Genomic DNA, 23,963 nt, shown 5'->3' with positions numbered 1-23,963 from the left:
GATAAGTTTCGTTTGATGCTCAGTATATTATTTAACGATGTCATTATATTCGCTTTAAAAAAGTACAAACTTATCGCGGTGATAAAGGTGGCTGTTATCTTTATTGCATACTTTTATTTATTCAGCTTCCCTCCCGGATGGAACACATCCCGCGAGCAGCTGTGCATGGTAAACGCTTTCGACGGCGGTAAATATGCAGCTGTATATTTTCTTTAACAATATCGGCTGAGTATGTAAAGGGTGCTATACGTCTTAGGTGGAGAACAGTTTTTGTACTCAGCAAAAAAAAAAAAAAAAAAAGCACACTGGTCCCATTCTACCAGTATCCTATTGTAGCTGCCCTATATTTATATATTTGTACTACCATTGCCCCTTCATTTAATAAAGAACCATTATTGCCATTGCAGTGCCACTGTCTGTCTGCATTGCCATTGAAGATCATTTGGGAAGGGTATAGTTAGTGCAGTGCGAGAACATTCTACCATGGCATTAATATAATACAGAACCATTATTGCATTAATAATCAAAAGTCATTCTCCAGAGTCTGAATTCAATGGGGCTTGGTCCAGTGGTTAAAGAAAGGGGTTGACACCAGGAGGTTCCAGGTTCAATCCCACCTCAGCCACGGACTCACTGTGTGTGACCCTGAGCAAGTCACTTAACCTCCTTGTGCTCTGTCCTTCGGATGAGACATAAAACAAACAAGGTCCTACCTATTGTAGTGACTCTGCAGCAGCAGCAGTTGTGATACAGTTCACCCCCTAGTCTCTGTAAGTCACTTTGGCAAAAGTGTCTGCTAAATGACTAATTAATACTAATGTCTGTGTGACATTTGTTGAATCTGTACTGTAGGATTTGGAAAGAAAATGGTTGCAAGATTTTCATTGGCATGTTATTGAAAATATACTTGTGGAAGTGGAAGTGTTCAAAGTCAGGTTGATTAATGAGCTTGCTTTCATTTTAACAGGGCGTTTACTCTGTGTCTTTCTTCTCACAATCCCATTTCCTCACGATAACCTTTACTTTCCACGGGCTGAAAACGCAGGGCAAGGCGAGTTTCCTCTTTCCTTGAAAGCTGCTTACATCAGGGCCATTAGAAATAGGGGCTTGAAATGTCTTTACCTGATAGATTTCAACCAGCAACCCCCCTATTTCCGGTTTCACTAAAATAATACAGCTCAAGAATGCATTCTCTTACCTCTTATTAGCTTTATTAACGTTATCACTGGTCCCTCCCTTTAAAGGAGCGCTGACCAAAGCTTCTTTGAAATCCTTTGACCTCTTTGGATTCTGTTATATTTTAGGGCTAATCTGAACTTGCTCTGTCTTACCAGTATTAACAGGGTTAATTGTTTTTTTAAGAAACCAGGACGTCTGCTCAGCAGGATGGGAGAGGAAGGAGGGAATTCTGCTGATTTTTTTTTTTTTTTTTTTAACAGGAAACAGGCAAAGAATTTTAAACAACCAAACAATATGGGAAGAGGGGGATGAATAGAGAGAGAAACAAAATGAGGAAAGAGAGATAGAGAGGGGAGGGAGGGAAAGAGGGAAGGATTTAAGGGGGATATGATGAGAGAAAGAGGGAGAGGAAAAGAGGGGGGATGAAAGAGAAGAGAAGAAATGAATGATGGGAGAGAGGAAAGAGAGAAAAAAAGAAAGGAAGAGTGAGGAGAGAGATAGTGAGGGAGATGGAAATAGCCAGTGGGGGAGAGAAGGATATATGAGGAGGAAAGGGTGAGCTAGAGAAGGAGAGAGGAAAGGAAAAATGAGAAAGGGAGGAGAAGAGGGGGAGTAAACTGCCAGACATGTATGTGGGTTTTCAGCTCAAATTCAACAGCAAAAAAAAAACCTCAGCACATTTCTGTCCTGTAAAAGCGCCAGACACAGCTGTTTGAAGTGGATGTGACCTTCCCCTTGCCTCCATCGCTCTCTGTTCAAATACCTTCACTAAAACACCCTTTCCTAATTTCAGCCCCCTCGCAACTGTGGCTCAATTCACTTAAATAAGGTAGAAATAGGCAAGATAATTTTTAGATTATAATGCATTTAGTCTGAATATAGTCAATTGCAGTTTTCCCTATACATTTACCATAGTATACCATGTTTTTTAACATGCTTTATCATACTTCATTACATTTGCTATGCTTTTACTATGGGACTCTATTAAAATGGATTTTTATGCACAAAACCCCACAATGATCAATATGCATTTTCATTCCAAAATAAGAATCAGATCAATGAATTCTCAATGTAAGATTTATTGCAGTTTATTGTATTTTTCAAGATCATAAGCAAAACAAAACTAAAATATAGAAAATATTTGTTTTTATACTTAAATATAAGTTTGCACCTGGTAGCAAATTTTCACAGGGAAGCATGTTTCGATGTTAAACTGGTAGTGTATTATCAAAAGAGAATTTGAGATACAAATAAAATGACAGACAGACCAGTGACACTTATACAGACTGCGTTTATTTATAAATTCACAAAATAAGCCAGAAAAACAATGAAGAAAATAAGCAATAACCCATAAAAAATTAAAATAAATATTTAATTCAGGTCAACAACAAATTATTAACGTAAAAAACAAATTTATGGAATGTTTAGTATTTTTAATCAAATAACATTTTAAATGTATTAACGGACACTTCAATTAGTTTTTGTTTTTTGAAGACCTTAATATCAAGGCCAGAACCTTGATGTGTGATAATTTTTAAAGTCTTAAATAATTACAATTTATTTTGTGTAGCATTGTAACTTGAAACTTGTCTATAGGGCAGCCTGGCTTTAACATTGGGGTCTATGAGATGAGAAACAGTCTGGCTTTAACATTGAGGTCTATGAGATGAGAAACAGCCTGGCTTTAACATTGGGGTCTATGGGATGAGAAACAGTCTGGTTTTAACATTGGGGTCTATGGGTTGAGAAACAGCCTGGCTTTAACATTGGGGTCTATGGGATGAGAAACAGCCTGGCTTTAATATTGGGGTCTATGGGATGAGAAACAGCCTGGCTTTAACATTGGGGTCTATGAGGAGAAACAGTAGGACCAGTAGCATACATCAACGTATCTCTTGAGACTGTAGATGAATGTGAATGGTTAGATGTTGCTATTTTGCAGTCTAAAAACGCTAAAAGAAACAAATTCTGTGACAAAAAACGTTTAAACTAGAAATCCTCAACACTGAAAAATATTTCTATCCGAAACGTTCGTCATTGAATTTTAGTTTCTTCAGCATTTCCAAATTCAGCACTATGAATAGTTATGGAAGATAGTCTGCAGTAATGAATGCCAGCATTCTTATGGCTTACAATAACGTTCCGATGTGTCACAGGGCTACCTGTTAGTGTTTTTTTTATAAGTCTGTGTTAAGGTGCTTTTATCTGAGTTCATCTCTTCAGTTCTGGTTGCCTGCCATAGACATATGTAATGTTGGCTAGATCAGCCCATGTGTCTTGATATTAGTAACGCCAGCACCCTCTAGTGAACATCTGTGTATTGCCAGCAATACAACAGGAAATTAGCTGTTCACTGATGACGCTGGCTCTTACTTTTATGAAGCTATTTCATCTAGCCTGTGAAAAACTGTACTGTTTACACTCAAGACTAGATGCAGCAATCGATCTATTAAATAGGTTACTGCTGGCCATGGCTTTTATTTTGCCAAGCCTCAATGAAACATTCATTGATCCTCACGCTGCTCCACCAAAGCTCTCTTTGTTTTGTCATGAGAAATGGTAAAATCTCGGATCACACCATATAAAGTCAAACATTCACAAAATGGCCAAACATCTGAGGCCATTTGAGGTAGTGACTTCATATTTGTAGCATTCTATATAAATACTGCATTCTAAATCTATGATTCACCCCATCAAGCTCCAGACCATTTCATTAGAGATACCACTCCACTTAATTATCGACCACAGATGCTTTTTTTTCTTTGTTCACAAAAGGATACAATTCCTAGTTTAACTAAATTGAGGTTTTCTGGGTTTCTTTCTATTTTGTATTTACCTGACTATTTAAATGGGTTTGTTTTGAGGTCTGTCTTTCTTTGGGCAGTCAGATTGGAGAGGCTATTGAATTAATTAATTAGCACACTGACTGTCTGCACCACCTAGCCCCCCCCCCCCCCAGAATGGAACCCTAAATAGAAATGCAAGAATGACTGAATTATCCCCATTTAACTTAACATTACTTAACTAAAACCCTTTCCATCTTGAAGCATTTAAAAATTAGACCAATCATTTAATCTGTTAAATCTGTCTGCTCATTTGGAATTTTTTTTTTAAATCTCTTCACACGTCCTGTCACTTTGGTCTCAATTTGGTTGATTGAAATTTGTACATATTTGTGTGTAATATATATATATATATACACACAAACAGAAGGTTTGTTTTTTTTTTTGTATTTTTTAATAACATAATTATAATAGTACAAAAATGCTAATAGCCAGCCCTGTCCTGCAGGTGTAGTTAACAGTTCAAATAAAATAAAAAAACAACCAAACTTCAAAAGAAAGAAAAAAAAGAAAAAGAAAAAAGCTTTTATTAATATAAAATAATAAATGTTAAATCCCACAGCCCTCCCCAGTGTCTTGTCTGTTGTAAAGTGTGTTTTTATTATTTTTTAAATTTTTTTTTATTTTTTAAAAAGGAGATACATTTTTATTTTAATCTGCAATAACAGAAGACAAATGTAGGCAGAAATAGATTCAGCGTTTTAAGGGGAAAGTTAATTAAATTTACAAGCAAGAGTAGACCATTCAGCCTATAATGTTCTTCCGGTTCTTAGTAGCTGATTTCATCCCAGAATAAAAGGATCCCAATGATTCAACATCAACAACATGGCTCGGTGACCCTTGGTAACCCATTCAGTACCCTCACCACTCTGTGTAATTAACTCTGTCGACACTCAAACTGAATCAGCTTTAAAAACTTCCCTTAACTTTATTGGGCTAACTTTGATCAAGTCTCCCCAAACATCTGTAACTATGAAACACTCAATAGTGCTGAATTTAGAAATACTAAAAGAAACGTAACAAATTCAATGACAAACGTTTTGACTCGAAGTCTTTTTTCATTTCTTGCAATGTATTGAAATGGAACCCAGACATCCAGAGGAAGGCGAAAGGCAGGAATGACAAGCAGGTGAATGAATTAGTCCGCTGTCTGTCTGTTACATGCACGCCCACCCCCCAAACTGGAAGCCAGGCCTCTAGAGGAAAGCAGGAATGAGAGGCTGGAGAAACAGCACCACATGAATGAATTGTTGGTCAAATCCCTTCCCGTTGAAACCAATCAAAAGTAAAAAAAATAAAAGTTTAATCCTAAAATAAAAAAGCAGCAATCTATTGAGCTGCATCATCAAGTGAAAACAAAAGGACGGAAAAAAGAAAGTAATAGGCATGCTCAGAACAAACAAGCAAAAGTATATATTTTTTTACCAAATATAAAATAAAATTAATCCTTAAAAAAAAAAAAAAAAAAATTAACATTTTTTTTTCATTTTCTATATGTTAAATTCTGGGGGAAAAAACCACACACACAAAATAAAATACAACAACACATTGTACAGATTCAAGATTCAAAAATCGTATTCACTGATGAATCTAAAATAGGGGAATTTAAAAAAAGCGGGGGAAAAAGAGACAAGAGGGTATGAGAATTCCCTTCTTTAATAAGCATTCCGGTTTTCAAGCGATACACCACCTGTTGTTTCTTACACAGACAATTAAAAAAATACAGCCCACTGTGAGCCTGTAATACACTACACTGATGTAGGGGTGTTCATTTCCAATTAATCTCCTAAACCTAAACGCATTTGAACGTTTCAACATATTGGGGATGTCAAATCAAAAAAGCCATCATATGAATCTCTACGTTATAGTGATGTTGCTATTTTATGATGGTCTACAACTTTAATATGACGGGCTACATGCGCACAACATTAAAGTGTGTATGGAAAAGACCTAGAATAAGTAGTCTTACACTGCGCACACCCTACTCCACAAACACTGCAGCTCTCCAATGGACACCTATCTTTGACAATGGTCAGAAGTGCTTTTACTTTTCAAGATACACAACATTAATGTGATGAGACTACATTCAACAATGGTTAAAAGTAACACACTTGGAAAAATGTTTAAACGTTCAAACAACACCCCTACAGATTTATGTTTAGACTACAAAATATGGAAGGATGTGTAAATTATTGGGGGTTGAGAAAGCAGGAGAAAGAGATTCAGACATGCTACAGCCCTTTAACCTAGCCAGCTGCGTTGATTTTCGTCTCAAACCTTGTCCAGCAAGGATCTCTGGCAGTAGAGCAGGCGGCGGGGTGTCCCATAGCGCTTGAAGAAGATTACGGCTCCCAGGGTGAGGAGCACGCAGATCAAGAGGAGGACGGGGATGACGATGGCCGCTGCGTCCACCCCACGGTCCGATTCCTCCACCTCGATGATGATCACCTCTGTCTCCCCGCCGTCAGGGCTCTCGTCGTACTCCCCGTCGCCATCGCAGCCCATCCAGTCTCGCAGCACTGACTTGGGGTAGCCTGGCTCCACCTTCAGCTTCTGGTTGTTGAATTTCCAGTAGCGGTTTCCCTTGTAGAAGTAGGTGTACACTGTTGAGAGAGAGAGTTTTTTTTAGGGGGAGGGATTCCTTTAACTAGGTGTCGAAAGACGGGGAAAAAATGGTTGACTAGTCGACGTTGCAAAAACATGAATTACCATTTTGCTTCGAATTTAAGATGCACTTTTTAAACATTTAAGACTGCATCTTAAATTTTTATTTATACTTTTATTTTTTTTTATAATTTATATTTGAATGGATTGCAACCACAGCTGCACTCCTGTCCATCAGAAACCACATGCTTCACAATTACTTATTGACATGCTTGTTTACTACAAGTATACACTTTAAAACGCAAAAACATGACCATGTTTCTGCTGCAGACTGTTTTACAATAATCATTGTTTTTCATGTGTTTCTTTCCAAACTGCTAATTTGAGACCTATATATATATGGAATCGCACAACAGGTAGCATGCCAAATTCCTTACCTCCATTGCTTCCCATAAATGTTCCTTTGGGAGAATCCGGAATTCCTTCCCAAACACTGATGGGTTTGGGATAGTCCGAATCCACAGACTTCATTTCCTCATTGAAGCGGTAGTATCTGGAAAAACGCACACACACACACACACACATTACAGCTAATTTCAAACGTTCCTTTGAAAAATCTTTCACAGCCCTGGGAACTTGTATCATTGCACTAGGAATGATTTTACATTTCACTAACAAACTTCATGATACACAGTATAGAGATTCCTACAAGTCAACAAGTGAATCAGTGACATTCATCCCCACCACGGCTGTCAATAAAGAAATCTGAGCTATCAGTGACCCGTATGAACATGGAAAATGTAGGTTTGACATAGAAAGATACTTCATACCCCCAGATTACCAATAACTAAAAATGTCCTTGGCAAGAAGGAATCCGGGGGTACACGGTAGGGTTTGAACTATTGTTGATTATCGTGATATTAAAGATTATTTATTGACCTGAAAAAAATATTATTGCTAATCATAACCCCGGTTCTCTGAAATAGAAATGTTATTACCGTATGGGTGTTTACCTGCTGAAGACCCTGAACCTGAATAATTATATCAAAGCTGCATGCAGTGCCTGTGACGCAGTCATGCCCGCCCCCGAGGGCATTAAAGGACTGCCCACACAGATCACAGCATCACTTTTCCTTCAAGCCTGCTGCAATCAAGGATGCAGCGACCTTGAAGATTGATGGTTACATTTCTATTTCAGGGAACCAGGGTTATGGTAATAACCTAATGTTCCCTATCAATTACGAAATGTAACTATTACCATATGGGTGAGTGTACCAGAGCCGTCACAAGGGCAAGATTGCAGAATGACCGGAATGCTACATGGCTAAGCCAAGAAGCAGCTTTGTGCGTTACCCTTCGGAACCCCAGTAACCAGTAGCTAGGGCTAAAAAATTGAGGGGGAAATCACCTCTATGTTTGTGTTGTAAGGGTTGACCCTGAAGTTACCTTTAATACTCTAGTTCCAAAACCAGAGTTGTGGATCCACGACATTAAGTCTGTAGAAACCTCGTAAAGGTAGCCCACACTGAGGCCAGGGCACTTGCAACACCGCAGTGGCCTTTTAATCAGTGGCAGAAACTCTGCAGACAGAGGAGCTTGATCGCAGGGGATTTGCTGTCTGACTCCACCTCCTCAGAGGGGAAGGTCAGCTCTTGTTCACTCACCTCCTCAGAGGGGGCGATGGACAGCACATCATCCTGCTGCCAGTCTGTGCTTGTAGCCCTTTGGTTCCCCAAAGGGACAAGGGGGCAGGCAGAGCCGCATGCTCACGCAGCAGCTCTGTAAGCACCGTTCCCTGATGGGAAACAGCTGCCCAGAGCTTCTCCAGCTGGCCGGAGTCCGCCGATCTTTCTCCGAGCTCATCATCTGCTCTCCCTTGGCACAGAGCTAAGTGGAGAGGGCGCAGCCACCACTTTAACAGAGGGTGATGGGGAGGCGCGTTGTCCTGGTGTAATGGACACAGAGCATTTCATAGAGCTGCGAGACACACGTTCCTCCAGCGTGCACTCAGAGAAACTGGCACAAAACTCACCGAAACTGTCATCAGCGAGTGTCACTCTGGCGTGCTCTGGCCCCAGGCAGGAAGAACACCTGCCGGGCTAATCTTCAACTGGCAGACTGACATAAATCACAGGGATAAAACCCAGGCATAATGCAAGCAGCAACACAGTGTACAGTACTGTATAACTGCTGCCTCAGTCTGCAACAGGGCGGGTCAAGACCTGAACCGAGTACTCTGATACTACTCGGTTTGCGTTACCGCAGGAAGTAGTATACAAGGATGTCCACCTGTATAAGAACATAAGAACATAAGAAAGTTTACAAACGAGAGGAGGCCATTCAGCCCATCTTGCTCGTTTGGTTGTTAGTAACTTATTGATCCCAGAATCTCATCAAGCAGCTTCTTGAAGGATCCCAGGGTGTCAGCTTCAACAACATTACTGGGGAGTTGGTTCCAGACCCTCACAATTCTCTGTGTAAAAAAGTGTCTCCTATTTTCTGTTCTGAATGCCCCTTTATCTAATCTCCATTTGTGACCCCTGGTCCTTGTTTCTTTTTTCAGGTCAAAGAAGTCCCCTGGGTTGACATTGTCTATACCTTTTAGGATTTTGAATGTTTGAATCAGATCGCCGCGTAGTCTTCTTTGTTCAAGACTGAATAGATTCAATTCTTTTAAACTGTCTGCATACGACATGCCTTTTAAACCCGGGATAATTCTGGTTGCTGTTCTTTGCACTCTTTCTAGAGCAGCAATATCCTTTTTGTAACGAGGTGACCAGAACTGAACACAATATTCTAGGTGAGGTCTTACTAATGCATTGTAGAGTTTTAACATTACTTCCCTTGATTTAAATTCAATAAGCTTCTGGCAAAACCACACAGTCAGTACGAGTATGAGACTGAGGGAAGCCTGCTTGTTAGAGCCCAACACCCTTCGTAATGGTGCTGCAAGCAGTCACCAAGATGGCAACGAGACACTGTGGGAAAGACTGCAAGCATATCTCAGTCAATGCAGAGCTGCTGAGCCCAGCAGCTGCGTTTGTGTTTCTGTGAAAAATAACTAAGAAAAACACACAAGAGAAAGAAATTCTCACAGAAAACAATAATACACTTACAGTTCACAAAATAATACTGTTGTTTACAAAAACAAAACTTTAATTATAACTCCAGCCGGAGCTAAGCAGCCTGTGAGGAGAGCACAAGTCAGCCGACTCAAGTTGCTTGATCCCTGGGAAGAAGCGATACGAGATGCCGGCTTCACGCAGGGCACAAGGACGTAACAAACAGGCTGTGTGCAAAACATTTGTGTAATTAGAAAACTAATACAACGTCAATTAATTATCGCATTTATTAGTGTAATACACAATAGCAAGTAAATGATGCTGCAATCTGTGCGGGCAGTCCTTTTATGCCCTCGGGGGCGTGCATGACCGCGTCACAGTGCAGCTTTGATATAATTATTTGGTAAACACCCATACGGTAATGCCTACATTTTGTACTTGATAGGGAATCATGTTTCTCATATAATGGTAAAAGGATCAGTGCAACTGGGGGAGGTGGGGGTGGAGTTAAATTCCATATTATTAAACTGGGCATCAAAAAATATATTTATTGATTTATCAATTTAATTCAGCATCAGAAAATTCCTTTAACTCAGTGCTCCCTCTATTGTGGAAGAAAACAGTGGAATGGCATCATTTAACAAAGTAGACTGTGTTAAAAAAGAATGTTTGAGAGAGAATAAACTAACTGGGAGAAACATCTCACAAACATGAAGCTTAATCGGAATTGCCATGATCAATTTTTATGCAATAAATCAATGATCTAGCGAAAAGCAGACAGTTAAAAAAGGGAGACAAAGAACTACTAGAGAAACGGGATTCAAGATACCAGGAATCATAAATATTGTGCTGATTATTAGATGATAATCAGACCATTTCATCATCCTTATTCTACTCTACCAGTGCAAGCAGTGGGTGTTGATAATGGTGATTTTCTGTCTTTCCTCATGGTACTGTCATTGAGGGTGGGGGGAGGGGGGTGATAGTGTGTTACTGAAGGAAATGCTTGTTTTTTTCCTATTTTCTCTGCCTCGAGTGTCGATGGGAAATAAAACAGTGTCTTGAATTACAACCATTACCTTGCAAAACCACTATTGTGAAAACACAGACAGCGAGGCGACGGCATGAACTGCAATTAACATTAGAGGGGTTTAGCAAACACACAAACCATGAGGGAGGTGGTTCCAAATGACAGCCCTGCTGCTCTGCATTCCAGGATTATAAATGTTACTTTGGGATGCCTGACTCACAGAGCCAAATTGCAACACAAACTGGTGCTTCTCTCAAGAAAAACAAAAACAGAAAACTCTGTAATGCTGAACATTCATCAAGCTTGTAAGTAATCCAATAGGTTGAAAGAAAACATTATCCACTTCAAAACGGGTCCAATGAAGACACCTCACCACCTTTTAGGTATTTTTACATATAGCTACAAATGCCATTGTTTTTTCTTTACACCCTGTGGCAAAGTGGTTAACAGTGTGCAGGTGGAGCTCATCAATAAACAGACAGACAATTATGATCCAGGTGCAATGTTGCTTAATGGCTGTATTTTGTAATCTAAATGCTTGATGGCTAACAACAGTAAATAATAACAATGTCACTGAGAAGCAACACAGCGGCGTGTATTGCTTATCTGTAATCCGCGGGTTGGCCCAGAAATAATAACAGTCCCGTTTTAATTCACTCACACGTAACACAAACACAAACACCCATCCACAGTGCGTGCTCTAGTGCTCGTGATGAAAATACAGTACTTTAGTGCAAGCAAAGTGCAGTGTTGTCCAGGTTTGTACTGGCCTTTAGTGACAGCTCCTGGATCGTGATTAGCCGTCTACATAATCACAAACAGTATAATTTTCCGACATGACAATAAACAAACAAAACACTCATGATTTTCTCCACACAAATCACAGGTTCCTTCCAGGTTGTTCTCCAACCAAAACGAAGGAACAGATCACGTTGCTTCATCCCCTACTTATACCATCACACATGACCCCTTGGTAAACGATTGCAGCCGCTCCTCCAATCCGCAGCTACCACATCATTTCCCTTCCGGGTCGATGAGTTAATGCACTGAAGCTCCGCCCCCTTTATAAATGACGACTTCCTTTCAACCCTAGAAATGAAGTGTCAGGCCAACCAGTCCAGGGTACTCTGTTCCCGTTACTTAGCGCCCTCACAGGTCAGGAGGGAGATTTACCACCAAGAATCATTGTCTTTCTGTCACACACCCTCTGAACTTTTTATGATGTTTGCAATAATTTGGAATGGTATTATTGCTCTAATATTATAGCAAATCGCTTCACATATCTTCAAATTTTCCTTTGACTTTTTATTTGCAATGCTGTTGACTGGTCCTGGTTTCTGTTTAGTTATTATCATTTTTCGCTATATTTGTCTACCTTTGTGTGCGCTTCCTCATTTTATTCAAATATGAAAAAATGGCCTTCCAACCTGGCTGTTCGCCCCTACTGAACCTCTCTCTCTCTAATATATAGGTCGGGCTGGCAGAGCACATGATTTGAATAGAATGAGCAAATCAGTTAAGTGCATTTAGAATCCTCAAAGCCAGGTAAAGGCAAATTTTGAGAAAAATGATGATAACTCAATATTGGAACAAAGAACCGCTGTACATGATTGCAAACACCATAAAAAGAGGAAGGTAAAGTGAAAAAATGGCATTTGATGCTAGCTCTTATATATTTTCCCTACTGCAATCCTGTGTGGTTTTGCTCTTTTGTTTTCTAGAAATCATAACATTGTAACCTTATAATTCTGATGAATCTGCTTCATGGCAAAGCAAACACCTGCGCTAAGAACCTTGGAGTCACCCTGGACCCCTGCCTCTCTTATTCCCAGCACAACTCTGGCACGCACTTGCCGATTCTTCCTGAGCAACATCCGAAGAATCCGACCCTTCCTCACCAACTATGCTACCCAGCTCCTGGTCCAGGCCCTGGTACTCTCCCGCCTAGACTACTGCAACTCCCTCCTGGCTGGCCTCCCTGCGTCCGCCACCTGTCCGCTCCAGCTCATCCAGAACTCTGCTGCCCGCCTGGTGTTCTCTCTGCCTCGCTTCGCCCACGCTACTCCACTACTCCGCTCGCTCCACTGGCTCCCGATCACCGCTCGCATCCAGTTCAAAACTGTTGTACTAGCCTACAGATGCCTTGACCAGACTGCACCCAGCTACCTCCAGACCCTCATCTCTCCCTACACCCCCACTCGACCTCTCCGCTCCGCCTGCACTAGAAGACTGGCTCTACCTCCGCTACGCTCCCCTGCCTCCCGAGCCCGCTCCTTCTCCACCCTTGCTCCGCAGTGGTGGAACGACCTTCCTACAGATGTCAGGACTGCCCAGTCCCTGACCACATTCCGGCGCCTCCTTAAGACTCACCTCTTCAAACAGAACCTGTAGAACTCCTCTGTTGTATCCTGGGACACTATCACCCTTCATTTAAATGTGCTTTATTTTGCTCTTATCTGCCCCCTATCTTACTGCATTTAATCCTGTACTTCAGAATATTGTAATCTGCCAAGTGTTTAACCTGTAGTATTTTGTACTTAATCATATCCTGATGTAACTATCACTATTTAATCATATCCTGATGTAACAATCACTATTATCTGCTGTATTACTGAATTGTGGTTTGTCACACTTGAACAAAAATTATTGTATTTCTTGCTCTTATTGTACAGTGGAACTGAGATTCCCTTCAAATAAATATGGAGTAACAGAAAGTGAACGGAAGAATCTAAGTGCAGAGGAGGTGCAGTCTCAGTACAAATGACTAGCTTCCCTTTAGATGTTTAAACTTTAACATATTGGGAATTTTTGGTAATCAATTTAAAAAAAGCTATCTGACCAGCCCTCCATTGGTGATGTTACTTTTTTATGATGAACTTCAATATTAAAGTGTATGTGCACAGCATTTATGTGCATACAGAAATAACCTTTCACTGCACACATCCTGCTGTACAAACACTGCCACTGACCACTAACCACTAACAGACATGCATGCTCTGACAGTGGTCAACCCTTTGCAGTCCATTTATTAAGTGCGCGTCAGGTGCATCAGGTCCAATTTATTTTCACACACGCAGCTAATTTTAGACGCGCTGTTTAAAAGTATTTTTTTTCCACAGTCAAATAGGTTTAAATGACCCTGCATATCAACAAAGCACTCACTAGGCATCTCCAGCCCCGCCCCACCCTTTCGTTCGCTATCGCTTTCACATATGCTAAGAAATAAATAATAATAATAATAATAATAGTCGTACATACCGATCAATCATCTCATGATCACTCGTTTTATCACCAAACTCCTCAATAATGCGATCCAAGTCATTATTTTATCACTAGCATCTCAAAAAAGCTCTGCAAATGTCCGTGATATTCTTTGAGCACTGATTCAGTAACAGCCAGCTTGTTTCCTTATAACCGCCCCTATGTGATGCCAAGGGCAAGTATGACTATTCTTGAGATACGCCTTTTTTATTTATTCATTTTTTTTTATCGGCTTGTCTCGGCCCCTGACTCTCCCACTCGGCCATTGAATGGTTTTCTCGGCTTTTCCGGAGAAAAAACGACTAGAAACCCGTTTTTTGTATTTTTTTGATGATGTCGGACAGGGCCCGACAATGGACCGGATAGGAATAATTGCAATGTCGGACCAGGTCCGACATAGGACCGCAAAGGGTTAAATGTTTAGGAACAATTCAACATTAAACTTTACTGACATCCCTACAAAGGACCAGATATTAGATAGTGTTGGCTTGTAGATGTCGCAATCCCGTCTCGATCAGTCTTTTCCATGGACGTGGCGTGTCTGTAATCTCCACTCACTTGTCTGCCCTGAAGAAGTAGGTCTTTCCGTTGGGCAGCCAGAACAGCGCTGCATCAATCCTGTCCTTGGGCAGCCCCTTTCCTAACTCTCGGATGTTCTTGGGATAGCCCTGCTCCAGACTGGCCTCAGAGAACACCCAGTGCTTGTCACCTGAAGAAAGAAAATCCCATCATCATCATCATCATCATCATCACCAGATCTTTTTCACTGCAACATCCAGCAAACCAAGTACACTGTATCGCTCAACATACTGAGTATCATTTAAAACAAACTATTTACAAAATGCTACAATTTGTACTCCCATTAGCATATTTCATTAGAGGAATTTAAAAAATAAATAAAGCCAAGTGTGAAGAATGCACTTCACGCCCAGCTCGCCTGCCTTGTAAACAGTAATAGATTACCATGCAGGACCTTCAGATGAGATTGGGGAGCTACAGTATTCTAAATATCTGTGGCATAAACATACAGTTTACATTATTATCATATTTTGGAACTACAAGAATAGCTGCAATGAAATTCAGATTTTAAAAAAAGGGTTTGATTCTGAAAGCTATTTACTACAAATCGACAGTAGCACAATTTTTTTTCTCATAAAAAAGCAATTACAATTCAAAACCAAATAAGAAACAAGTTAATTCTACTTCTAATCCTCTAAATGAAATGCCCCAGTTATTTCTGGTTTTGAATCTTCATAGTGTGTTAATGATTGCTTTGGGAGTCTTTCCCGTAGTTCTCTGTTGTTGGTCTTTGATCTCTGACACTGACCCTTGAAGAAGACAAACTTGCCATCCTTCCTCTCATAGGCACTGTCAATGGAGGCGGGTAGGCCTCTCCAGAAGTGACCGATTGGCAGGGGGTAGCCGTCCATCACGCGGTTATTACGAACACGCCAAAACCATTTGTTCTAAAAGAAAGAGTTAAATTCAGCACCACACCCCTGTCACCGAGCTGTGGTGTCAATGTTTGTAAAACATTAATAACTATTAAACACTCAATATTGCTGAATGCAGAAATACTATGGGGAAACTGCAATGCAATGACAAACGTTTCCACTCTTTTTCAATGTCTTCAATGCATAAAGACTTCTAGTCTAAACATTTGTCACTGAAATGAAGTTTCTCTTGATATTTCTAAGTTTCTATCACACTGACATTCTCAACTTCAGAACCTCATTTACTGGCTTCCCCTCCTCACTGCAGTGTTTAGCACAAACATAACACACATTTTCTTTGCTGTGTCCCGTGTTGTCCATGTCGTTATATTTTGAAACATTGCCAACTCTCTTGACATTTTTAATCTACATGCAAAACGCTCCCTCCTGCAACAATGCAGCTTTTCTGTTCCCATAATACGCCACTCATTTCAATGAGCCTCAGCATTGATTGAAACGAGGCACTTTGCAGAGTGATTAAAAGGGACCAAGAACAAAGTACACAGAAAGAGTACTTAGAACTGCAAACACAAGTCAAAAAGGAAGTTAGAAAGGCCAAGACAGAGCTAGAAATGAACATTGCTAAAGGGGCTAAAACCAATTCCAAAAAGTTTTTCCAATATTACAACAGCAGAAGAACATTCAAGGAGGAAGTAAAATGTCTAAGAGATATAAATGGCAAAATCATAGACGAAGAGAAAAAAATAGCAAATATATTAAATGATTACTTTTCACAAGTTTTTATAAAGGAGGATACGGACAACATGCCCCACATGTCGATCTGTTCCGATCCAGTTTTAAATAACTTTAGCATAACAGAGGCAGAAATGTTAAAGGGACTAGGAGCTCTTAAAATAAACAAATCCCCTGGGCCGGATGAGATCCTCCCAATAGTACTCAAAGAAATGAAAGAAGTTATTTACAAACAGCTAACCAAGATCATGCAACAGGCTCCTGACACAGGGGTTGTACCGACAGACTGGAAAATAGCAAATGTAATACCGATCCACAAAAAGGGAGACAAAACCGAACCAGGTAACTACAGACCAATAAGCCTGACTTCTACTATATGTAAACTTATGGAAACTATAATAAGATTCAAAATGGAAAATTACCTATATGGTAACAATATCCTGGGAGACAGCCAGCATGGTTTTAGGAAAGGGAGATTGTGTCTAACTAACCTGCTTGATTTTTTTGAGGATGCAACATCGACAATGGATAATTGCAAAGCATATGACATGGTTTATTTAGATTTTCAGAAAGCTTTTGACAAAGTCCCGCATAAAAGATTAATTCTCAAACTGAACACAGTAGGGATTCAAGGAAATGCATGCACATGGATTAGGGAGTGGTTAACATGTAGAGAACAGAAAGTACTGATTAGAGAAGAAACCTCAAAATGGAGCGAGGTAACCAGTGGTGTACCACAGGGATCAGTATTAGGTCCTCTGCTCTTCCTAATCTACATTAATGATTTAGATTCTGGTATAGTAAGCAAACTTGTTAAATTTGCAGACGACACAAAAATAGGAGGAGTAGCAAACACTGTTGCAGCAGCAAAGGTCATTCAAAATGATCTAGACAGCATTCAGAATTGGGCAGACACATGGCAAATTACATTTAATAGAGAAATGTTTAAGGTACTGCACGCAGGCAATACAAATGTACATTATAAATAGGGCTTCTGATTTTCGGTTTTAACTGATAAAACCTGATAAAACACCCCCAATACAAAAAAATGAAATCGGTGGATAGCCAATAAACACCGGAAAACACCAGAAAAACTGTGGAAATGGTTAATCAATTCACGTTGACTTTACCCTTTTCCCATTAAAAAATAAAACCTACTACAAAAATAATAATAAATACATTTCCCAGTGCTGCTGGGCAATGTCCCGCCTTCCTGACTTGTATCTATCATTGATTCGTTGTGAATACTTTAAACCCGCCCCAACTATGAGTGACAGCACATTCCTACATTTCTATTGGAGACTCCGCTTATGAGATTTAAAACGAGATTACAATCAGGAATGGAGGCTTGTTAGCAGGGTTTAAACTGTATTACAGTTAAGACACGGAGGATTTAAAACAGAATTGTGGTGAAATATACAAAAATGGCTACACACAAAAACCCCTGAAGAATGTGCCCATGACCGTAGGGATTTCGTTGTGGAAGACAGCAAAGGAAAGAAGCTACAACTTAAGTGTGCAAGTACTGTCGAGTTACAACTAATCATATTTTGACAGCAAAAAAATGCTCAATAATTTTGGAAAGTAACCAAAAACACTAATTTCATACAGTATATCAAAAACGAAAGCCCCCCAAAAAAACGATTTACATAAAACTTGAAAATAGCTAAAAATAAGCACTGAAAAATACAAATAATAAAAACCAAAAAACAGAAACCCTAATTACAAATACCATATGGGAGATACTGAAATTGAAGAAGGAATCTATGAAAAAAATCTAGGAGTTTATGTTGACTCAGAAATGTCTTCATCTAGTGTGGGGAAGCTATAAAAAAAAAGGCCAACAAGATGCTCGGATATATAGTGAAAAGTGTTGCATTTAAATCAAGGGAAGTAATGTTAAAACTTTACAATGCATTAGTAAGACCTTATCTAGAATATTGTGTTCAGTTCTGATCACCTCGTTACAAAAAGGATATTGCTGCTCTAGAAAGAGTGCAAAGAAGAGCGACCAGAATTATTCCAGGTTTAAAAGGCATGTAATATGCAGACAGGCTAAAATAATTTAATCTATTCAGTCTTGAACAAAGAAGACTATGCAGCGATCTGATTCAAACATTCAAAATTCTAAAAGGTATAGACAATGTCAACCCAGGGGACTTTTTCGACCTGAAAAAAGAAGCAAGGACCAGGGGTCACAAATGGAGATTAGACAAAGGGGCATTGAGAACAGAAAATAGGAGGCACTTTTTTACACAGAGAATTGTGAGGGTCTGGAACCAACTCCTCAGTAATGTTGTTGAAGCTGACACCCTGAGATCATTCAAGAAGATGCTTGATGAGATTCTGGGATCAATAAGTTACTAACAACCAAACGAGCAAGATGAGCTGAATGGCCTCCTCTCGTTTGTAAACTTTCTTATGTTCTTATGTTCTTATGATGCAGGAGGAGCTTGAACTGGACACACTGCAATGTTTGGAAGAAAAATGATCTCTCCTGGTGAATGCTGAAGAAACAAAAATCATTCCCTAGTTGATCTATCTATCGTTAAAAAAAATATAAAAACAAGCTGGAATATGTTGAAAAAAATGAATTGCTGCAATATGGACAACAGAGATACAGCAAAGGTAAAGTAGTGTGTTTCTCATACACACTGCAGGGCGTTCTGGAACACAGACTGCAATAACCACAGTTAGACATACATCACTATCTTTTTATGTATTATGTATCAATATATAAGTAACATATACAGTATATAGGAATAAAAGTACAACATTGCGAAGGCAGTTTAAATGTGAATTTATCTGTTAAATAAAAGGCACTATCCCCCCTACTCCCGCTTGGCTCGCGGTTTACCTTGAAGACGAACATTTCCCCGCGCAGCACAGCGATGGTATCGAAGCCACCCTCGCACACGCTGGGTCCGTATGGGGGTCCGTTGGGTTTGCCGGGGGTCCTGGGGACATGGGGGCGCCGGGTGGTGGTGGTGGTGTCAGGCTTCCTCGGGGGGACGGTGGGTGCTGGGAACGCTGAGTTACCTGTGAAGAGAAACATAAAACAAAAGCAGGTCAGCAACACAATAAGAAAAGAAGGAAGAAACTTTTAGCATTCTTTTCTTTATCTGAATCCACCTGGCATTACGTGAGGCTGTAGAATCCCAGTCCCCGGTTCCTTTTGAGTACTTCCGGATTCCAAAAGAAACCACAAGAAACCTTTCAACTCTGCTGGCCATAGCAATAGCAAAAAGTAAGTGGGGCCGCAGAGTTCAAATGTCAGGGAATCACTACCAGGTGCATTGTGATACAAACAAATTATTTCAATTTAATATTGGAGCAACTCAGAACTATTCAAAATGATCGGAATCATCATAAAAAGTTTGGAAAACTTTATTAAATAAATAAATGACACAAAAGTCCTGTAAATTTCATTAACATTATTTTACCTTTGCTGTATCCCATGTCGTATGTATCACAGCAAAATTACTAGAATATGCTTTGTCTAAATGTTTATTTTTTAACCGTCCAGATCTACTTACTGTACAGCTGTTGGATGCCTCTGCGGTCATCATCAGGCAGTTCGAAGTTCTCCGTATCCATCCACTGGTAGAAAGGCGCCATGATCGCAGAGGGGTCATTGGAATGTTCTAGGCCGAGGGCGTGGCCTAGCTCATGAACCGCTACCAGGAACACGTCGTTACCTAGGAGACCAGAACACAGCGTGGCTTTAACAGTGTCTATTCATCCACTCACATGACTTAAAACTCCCTGGGTTTCAGAACTAACTTCTGATTTATTTAAATATAATTCATTGGAACCAGCAGTTTAAGCAAGGTTAGAAACCCACACTAGCCCTGCTGCACCTAGTCTGGGCTTCAAAACTCCTCTTGTTTTGTGCTAATAAGAGGCAAGAGTTGGATTTTAAAGCATTGGTTACCTTACAGACTGTACTACAGCATTAGCAGTTGTGACACTCACCAGAAAGGTCCGAGTTCCCGACAGTCCACGGTTCGGAGGCGTCAAAGTGAGTGTCGCCCCCTATGCCCTGGCCAGGGAAGTAAGCGTGTGCCAGGAAACCCCCCTCACCGTCGAAGGGGGTGCTGTCCCCATGGAAACCGTCGGCGAACATCAGCATGATGTCAGCAAACGTCTCGTGCTTGTCCCTGATCAGGTGATAGGGGATCTCTCTGAAGCGCAGCGGGATCACACGCTCCCACACTTTGAACGCACGGCGGATTGCTTCAAACGTCTCATACTCCCCTACCTTGGGAGTATAGTTCTGAATACTGAGAGAGAGAGAGAGAGAGAGAGAGAGAGAGAGAGAGAGAGAGAGAGAATGTTTTTTTTTTTTTTTAATTTGTAATCAGCAATTATTTTTTCTCATTTTTGTCCCCAATTTGGAAAGCCCAATTATTTTGTTTCAACCCGGCTCACCGCTGCCACTCCCACGCTGATTCACGCGCTGACTCACGCGCTGACTCACGCTGAGAGACGAAGACAGACACACGCGTCCTCCGAAACGTGTGCCGTCAGCCATCCACTTCTTTTCACTCTGCAGGCCCGCTATGTAGCCACCTAAGAGCTACAGCATCGGAGGACCACGCAGCTCCGGGCAACTTACAGGGAGGCCCGCAGGCGCCCTACCATCTACAGGGGTCGCTGGTGCGAGGTGAGCCGAGGACACCCTGGCTGACCTAAGCCCTCCCCACCCGGGCGGCGCTCGACCAATTGTGGCCGCTCCCTGGGAACTCCCGTCCACGGTCGGCTGTGGAATAGCCTGGACTCAAACCAGCGACCTCCAGGCTATAGGGCGCATCCTCCACTCCACACAGAGTGCCTTTACCGGATGCGGCACTCGGGAGCCCTTGAGAGAACATTTTTAAATTAAATAAACTTCTAGAAGGCACCAGCCAAAACATTTGTCTACTTGACTTAAGTTTCTTCTAGTTTTACTTTAGTAAATCGGATTAAGTGTTTTGAAGTTATGAATGAAAACTGTTGAGAGTATCTAGCGTTGAATAACTTTTGTCATATCTGATGCTGCTGCCGAGTGAATAGTTTTTACCGGATCTGATTTTGAAATCCAATGTGCCCGGGTGAACTGCACTGTTCCAAATTACGTTGTGCTGCCTAAAGCAGATGCAGAGCTTGATCTAAGGAAAGTAATACTCAAAATGCAGCTGTTTAATTGAGGGTTAAATGTTATTTTCCATACGTTTCCATTCATATAAACAGTGCAGTGGTTATTTCACCCATGGACATCCATAGACAGCTCAGTTATTAGGCCTCATCCACATTCACTGAATAACATTCATGTTGTATCCCTTAAATATCTTTAAAGGGGCAGTGATAGTGTTGCTTGTGCTATAAAAAAAAGAGGAAATTCGCTTGAAAACCTTGGCTACCACTTCTTTGAAAAAGGCAAAGGTATAAAGTTATCCATTTCAAAAAGTGTTGTTTAAATCCCTGGGAAAGGAGGCACTCACCAGAAGGTGATTTCATTGTGGTTCCACTTCAGCCCCTGGATGGCGTAGCGTTTCCGCCGCAAGTTGGTTTTCAATTCTGAGCCGAATTTATCAGGAACGCCGCACCGCGGGCGCTGCATTGCTCTGAAAAAAAGCAAGATTGTCAGTTCCATCTCCTGATATAGTGCATTCATTATTTTTATTATTATTTTTTTTATAAATTTAGTCGTTGCCAATTATTTTTATTATTTTCTCCCAATTTAGAAAAGCCAATTATTTTTTAAGCTCAGCTCAGCGCTACCACCCCTGTGCTGACTCGGGAGGGCGAAGACGAACACACACTGTCCTCCGAAGCGCATGCTGTCAGCCATCCACTTCTTTTCACTCTGCAGGCCCGCTATGTAGCCACCTAAGAGCTACAGCATCGGAGGACCACGCAGCTCCGGGCAACTTACAGGGAGGCCCGCAGGCGCCCTACCATCTACAGGGGTCGCTGGTGCGCGGTGAGCCGAGGACACCCTGGCCGACCTAACCCTCCCTCTCCCCGGGCGACGCTCTGCCAATTGTATGCCGCCCCCTGGGAGCTCCCGTCCACGGTTGGCTGTGGAATAGCCTGGACTCCACGTGGAGCGCCTTTACTCGATGCGCCACTCGGGAGCCCCCAGTACATTCATTATTAACAGCATATAAAACTGAATATGTTATACAGTATTTGTCTATGCTTACTACTTATTTGCAATGTAATAAATGTCACATATTAAATGTTTGTGTATTTCTAATAAAACACCTTTATTTGTGTTTCATCTATACCTTCAGTTTCTTTCTAGTCCTGGCAAAATATAAGGTTGCAGCTGGTTGTAGCCTTTTCTTTAGAAATGAAAGAAATTTGATTTCAATGACAAACGGTTCGACTCGCAGTCTTTTTCAATATCTCAGTCGAAATGTTTGCAGTTGAATTCATGAAGTTTTCATAGGTATGTTGGAAGGCTCACTGGATGGTCTTGGGGTCAATCGTGCCGGTGACTCGGAGCCCGTAGAAGCGCTGCATGTCTGCGATGGCCGAGGAGATGGTCTGCTCAGAGCGCACAGTGTGGGTGCGCAGGTCACCCGGAGGCAGGTAGCCATACTGCTGCAGCCAGCCCTGCAGAGAGAGAGAGAGGGAGCGTAACCATATACATATTTAAACCTTACCCAAACAATTGTGTCTAAACGTGATAAATTCATAATTTGCACAATATTGTCGGAGCATCAAGAAAACTGGAGCGTGCATGGAGGATGATCACGGCTGCGACAGAGACACTGACATAACGTCTAGCCGCCAGAGGGCTGTTCCATAATGTCCACTTTTATGTATAATTGAATACAATGCGAAACAACAATGCTGTTACTATATCTGTACATCTCTATCTATACTGTACACACACACACACACATATACAATGCACCCTCTATTTCACTACAACTTTTAAAACACATCTTCCTGGAACTACAATGACACAGAACAGTGAAAACAACAAAAAAATATGTGCTTCTAATTTCATTCTGTCCAAAAGTGCCCACGTGTATACAGTGTGTGTTGAGTGAGTAGAACAGATGGAACTAAAGCGCATCACTGTGGTCACAAAGATTCAAGACTACCACTTTCTGCTTTCTGTGAAAACAACTATAGAAAAAAAATACAGCAGCTACCCAACATGGTGTCTATATAAAGTTGTAATCTAGTGCGCTGGCATTGCCCGCTGTGTGCTGGGCAGAACCTCGCTGTGCTGTGCTGTACACAGGGCAAGGCTGGCAGGACAAAACTATAAAACCAAGTAGAACAACATCAGTGCAATTCTTACTAAATCTTAGAAAGATCTCAGGTTGGTTCATGTTCTCGTCTTTTGAGAAAGCTCCACATTCCAGGTTAGGGAGGGTCTACAAATTAGCAAGATTAGTGACCCAAGAAGGCAGGTTAAATAAAGCACAGTATCAGGTAAACACATTTTACCAGGGGATTTTCCACTGTTGCAGCCTTGAGCTTTCCTATTTACTACTACTACCCTAGCATGGCTAGTGTGTGTGTGTGTGTGTGTGTGTGTGTGTGTGTGTGTGTGTGTGATTACCAATTAAGTTTCATTACCTTTTAAAGTGGTTCTATAGATATGTTAAACTCTAGACGTACAAGCACCTTGACTATGAATTTCATGTGTTGGAGCAATTTGTATTGAAAAGATAGAAGTGGTGCACAATTGTGTTTGTCTCTCTACTTATCGATCTATAATTATCTATTCTGAGAGTGACATAGGCCTTATTGCCTATGAATTGCAAAATGGAAAACAGTGTTTACAACAGCC

General features: G+C 40.9%; 1 protein-coding gene across 1 annotated transcript; it reads right to left on the bottom strand.

Moving 5' to 3' along the window:
- Positions 1-2,450: 2,450 nt before the first annotated feature.
- On the bottom strand, positions 2,451-22,789 carry LOC131732033 (matrix metalloproteinase-14-like). The gene is made up of 9 exons (XM_059021042.1): positions 22,620-22,789; positions 21,649-21,771; positions 20,141-20,448; positions 19,702-19,863; positions 19,023-19,204; positions 15,307-15,445; positions 14,538-14,688; positions 7,064-7,179; positions 2,451-6,625 (listed from the first exon to the last, which is right to left on the bottom strand). The coding sequence occupies exons 1-9, from the start codon at positions 22,673-22,675 to the stop codon at positions 6,294-6,296; spliced, it is 1,569 nt and encodes a 522-aa protein (XP_058877025.1). The 5' UTR covers positions 22,676-22,789; the 3' UTR covers positions 2,451-6,293.
- Positions 22,790-23,963: the final 1,174 nt, after the last annotated feature.

This window comes from Acipenser ruthenus, unplaced genomic scaffold (genome assembly GCF_902713425.1).
Source record: "Acipenser ruthenus unplaced genomic scaffold, fAciRut3.2 maternal haplotype, whole genome shotgun sequence".
NCBI lineage: Eukaryota > Metazoa > Chordata > Actinopteri > Acipenseriformes > Acipenseridae > Acipenser > Acipenser ruthenus.
Note: the sequence above shows the minus strand (reverse complement) of the source record. Positions and strands in the feature narration are given on the sequence as shown.